The 4,559-nt window shown below is 52.6% G+C and overlaps 1 protein-coding gene across 1 annotated transcript; it reads left to right on the forward strand.

The window, feature by feature from the left end:
• The first annotated feature begins 3,061 nt into the window (after window positions 1-3,061).
• Window positions 3,062-4,021, forward strand: LOC104835244 (olfactory receptor 14A16-like). The gene has a single exon (XM_010573131.1). It carries the CDS (start codon window positions 3,062-3,064, stop codon window positions 4,019-4,021), a length of 960 nt encoding a protein of 319 aa, XP_010571433.1.
• Window positions 4,022-4,559: the final 538 nt, after the last annotated feature.

Raw genomic sequence — 4,559 nt, forward strand, 5'->3', positions numbered from 1 at the left:
CACCTCCTGTGGCTTTGTGGTGTGCATGGGAGGGAGCTGAGTCTCCTTCAGATGCCATTAATAGAAAGGCAGGATGAAGTGTCACCACTGACCCATGGATGCCTTCTGTCTGTAGGTGTAAAGGAGATCCCTGCCTTTCACTGTCTGACTATCCTGTCTAAAAAACAACACGAAAAAAGTGGTACATTAAAAGTAACTCTGAGAGAAGGATTATGTTTCTGGAAAGAAAAAAAGGTGGCATGTAGCTGTAACTTTGTCACTGAGCAGAAAGTTTTATTCCAGGAAAGAAATGGCTCTCCCTAGATGGGGAAAGGATCATCAGTGATTGCCTCAGCCTGTTTCCCAGCAGGTTCCCCTGGAGCCCCAGGGACACCTGGAGGGAGCCCAGAGGGGGCAGAGAAAGGGCTGCCTTGGGCTGGTCCTCTGCTGCTGAGCTGGGCTGGGCTCCGGGGATGGAAGGAGCTCATGGCAAGCAGGCAGCACTGCAGAGAGACAGCTCTGCCCAGGAGCAGCTCCTCTGCAAAGCGCAGCAGGGCTGAGGGCACTGCCTGCAGGCACCGAGGGCAGAGGAGGGAAGGGAGAGGGAGGTTGAAGGCAGTGTGGGGTGGGAGGAGAGAGGAGAGAGCTGACCTGGAGAAAAATCTTGACAGCCCTTAACAGGGTAAGTCTCTGGCTGCAGGGCAATGCAGCTGTGGTTCCTGGAATGACCTCCTAAAGCTGGCACATCCCAGAGCCTATGGGGTCTGTTAGGAGGATTCTCACAGTTTCTTTGCTATAGAAAAAACTAAATGTGCTTTGGAGTACAGCTTCCCTGCTGCACCGTCAGAAGGACAGGACATGTTGGCTCCTTTCACCGGCAAATGACTGCAGGGGTGTGAAGCCGGGTGTGAAGCCAGGGGTGCCCAGTTCTGTTCTTCCGAGCAGGGACCCTGTGCCCAAGGGGTCTGTGTGCCAGGGACTTTGTCTTCTGCCAGGGTCAGCTCTCCTGCCCTCCCCTCCCCACAGCAGTGCAGGGAGAAGCTGTAGGTGGAAGAAAGAAGTCCTGGCAGGAGAAGGTCCTTCTGGTTTGAGAAGGTGCTGCGTGGGTGAGGCCTTCTCACAGCTCCAGAACACCACAGGACATTTCTGAGGAGACTTTTCAAGGGGAAGGTAAAGGCAGGGCTTGCTATAAAGGTAAGAAGCTTTTCTGAGTCTGTGTTTTCTCTTTCCTTCCCTTGGGCAATTTGTGGGGAGAAATGGAAAAGGAGCTCTCATGCTTGAATAAGTCACTGAGACTCCTGAGCTGTAACTTTGAGTCACCAGTAGGTCTGATAGGAGCCACCTAAAGTGCCTTTAGCTACTCCTCTGCCTGTGGACAGCACCAGCATCACCTTTGCTGGATCCAGCAGGGTTGTTCTAACCCGCACTTTTCCACCTGCACAGGAACATGGACCCAGCCAGTGCCCTGCCAGCAGGCACGTTTCTGTAGGGCCAAGGTGAGTGCACAAAGGTTGGGATAGGGTGTCTGAGAAGTGACAGGGAAACACTTCCCAGGAGGAAAATCTTCTGGCAGCAGGGGATTGACCAGGGAATGAGAGGAAACTAAAACCAGAAATGCTGTGGGAGGGAGAATTCAGAAATCTCTCTATCATCCCCTCCAATGCAGACCCCTTCCTGTGAGCAAGCCCCCTTGCCTCCTCTTCCACACAGCAAAGCCTCTGCCCTCAGAGCGGGGGGTCCAAGACATAAACCACCTCCTCAGCAGCCAGAGCTCCAGCAGAGCCACAGTGCAGCTCTCCAGCCACGTGCCCAGTTCCCTCTGCAGAGCCCAGGGGCTGAGAGCATCTGCCTGGCACTGTTGGTGTCTGGGAGGTGGCATGCACAGCTGGGTAAGGGTAACACTTTCCCGAGTGCCCAGCTGCCTCTCCCCTTGCCTTTCTCAGCCAGACCCTCACTGTATTGTTCCTTGTTTCTCTGCTTGTCTGTGTACTGTTATCTTGTTCCTGCTGTCAGGTTCTCTGGGGATGGGACTTTCAGCTGCAGAGTCACACGCTGATCTTGTAGGTCCTTTCGTGCAGGTATGTCCATGGGAAGAAGTGTCCCAGCTTTCCCGTAGTCTGTGGGGTTATGGTCAATGCTGTCTGTGGGCTGGGGCATGAGTTGATTTCCCCTTAGAGAGATGCCATCACATCGGGTCACTTGGCTATCACCTCAGGGTGTCCTTCCAAGCTGTTAGCTGCCCTGCAGGATGCAAACCTGTCCTATAGCAGCTTTGTGTTATCTGAAAGCCCCATGGAAAACCACAGAGAGGCTCTGACTGAGGAAATGCTGTTAGGTTTGTGAAATGAGCCATGTGTGCCCTTGGCTTGAAGCAGGGTTCTGAGACCTACAGAAAGGGTGAGACATTTGGTGGTCTGCAGTGGGTGTCTCTGCTCTCAGCAGTGTCTGGTGGCTTTTCAGGGTAACATGGGAGCATGATCACCCTCCATCTCTGAATGGTGAAAGCACAGCGCAACTGGGAACTAAAGGGAGGGACAGACCAGCTCCCTTTCCTCTGCACTAAGCCACAGGCAATCCGCTTGCCTCGCAGGACTCGCTCTGTTCTCACTGAGTGCAGCAGAAATGATGAGGGTTTCTGAGAGCCACGAAAACTCCCCAGGGGCCATGGGGGAGCTGTAAAAAACCCTAGAACTCTTAAACTTCTTTTACCACTGTGGTTCCTTAGCACTGGGATGGCAGATGCTGACAAGCACTTTTACATTAGGAGCGGTTTTATCTGACCAATTCAAACACCAGGCTGGCCCCTGCCCGCACCATTCCCATGAACCCACTGCTGCAGAGCAGGGCTGACTTTTCAAGAGCCCATGGGCAGAGGCCCTGCTCTTCATTGCACACTTGACCAGCACCAAGCAGGGCTCAAACCACAGGCCTGAAGGAAGGTCTCCTAGAAAGAGAAAAGGGTCTGTGTGTGTGGGAGCGGGAGGGCCTGTGGGAAATGGCTTTGATGTTGCTCAGAGTAGTCTCCCATAACTTGGCGCTGTCTTTCTCTCCTATGACAGGTCCCCCTGCCCAGAGGAAGAAAATGTCCAACAGCACTTCTGTCACCGAGTTCCTCCTCCTGGCATTTGCAGACATGCGGGAGCTGCAGCTCTTGCACTTCTGGCTCTTCCTGGGCATCTACCTGGCTGCCCTCCTGGGAAATGGCCTCGTCATCACTGCCATAGCCTGCGACCACCACCTCCACACACCCATGTACTTCTTCCTCCTCAACCTCTCCCTCCTTGACCTTGGCTCCATCTCCACCACTGTCCCCAAATCCATGGCCAATTCCCTCTGGGACACCAGGGCCATTTCCTTCTTGGGATGTGCTGCCCAGGTCTTCTTTGTATTCTTCTTGTTTGGTGCAAAGTACTCTCTCCTCACTGTCATGGCCTATGACCGCTACGTTGCCATCTGCAAACCCCTGCACTACGGGACCCTCCTGGGCAGCAGACCTTGTGTCCACATGGCAGCAGCTGCCTGGGGCAGTGGGTTCCTCTATGCTGTGCTGCACACAGCCAATACATTTTCACTACCCCTCTGCCAAGGCAATGCTGTGGACCAGTTCTTCTGTGAAATCCCCCAGATCCTCAAGCTCTCCTGCTCAGATGCCTACCTGAGGGAAGCCAGGCTTCTTTTGGTTAGTGTTTGTTTAGTCTTTGGGTGTTTTGTTTTCATTGTTCTGTCCTATATGCAGATTTTCAGGGCCGTGTTGAAGTTCCCCTCTAAGCAGGGACGTCACAAAGCCTTTTCCACGTGCCTCCCTCACTTGGCCGTGGTCTCCCTGTTTATCAGCACTGCCATATTTGCCTACCTGAAGCCCCCCTCCATCTCTTCCCCGACCCTGGACCTGGTCGTGGCAGTTCTGTACTCAGTGGTGCCTCCAGCAGTGAACCCCCTCATCTACAGCATGAGGAACCAGGAGCTCAAGGATGGCATTAGGAAAGTGATTTCAGGGATGTTTCTCAATAGTGATAAACTTTCTGTGTCTCTCCACAAATGACTCCCATGTTTTCCCATTGCAGGCCTGTACTTTGTTTCTTACAATTGTTAATATTTTTTGCATTGTTACATCTTGCTATTATGTTCCTGCATAAATTTCTGTATTTATCTCACTCTCCAGAGGAATGAACCTTCTCTGTCTCACATTTAAACTGTATAAGATTGTGTCTAACACTGGGTCAGAGTTGACTCTCTCATAGCATCTCTGTAACGAAATATCATATCCCCAGTGCAGTTCCTCAAGACGGAGTTGTCCTTCCTGAGCTGATGTCAACAATAGTATGAAGGAATTTCATGCCAAGAGGGCCTGTTTCTCCTTGGATTTCAAAGAGAAAAGCTCATGGTCATGTAGGTAGCTGTTGGAGACCAAGGGTAGGATTTCTGACCTTCCCACTGGTGTGTGGTGACAGTGGAGATGGTGAGTTGTCACTGTGGTACATACCCAGGGCTGTCGCACACATGACAGGGCAAAGGACATCCCCCAGGAGTGTGGAGATGCCTGGAGAGCCTGGGGGATCTCCAGGAACCGTATGTGCCTG

This window comes from Haliaeetus leucocephalus, unplaced genomic scaffold (assembly GCF_000737465.1).
Source record: "Haliaeetus leucocephalus isolate CR32 unplaced genomic scaffold, Haliaeetus_leucocephalus-4.0 Scaffold365, whole genome shotgun sequence".
Classification (NCBI taxonomy): domain Eukaryota; kingdom Metazoa; phylum Chordata; class Aves; order Accipitriformes; family Accipitridae; genus Haliaeetus; species Haliaeetus leucocephalus.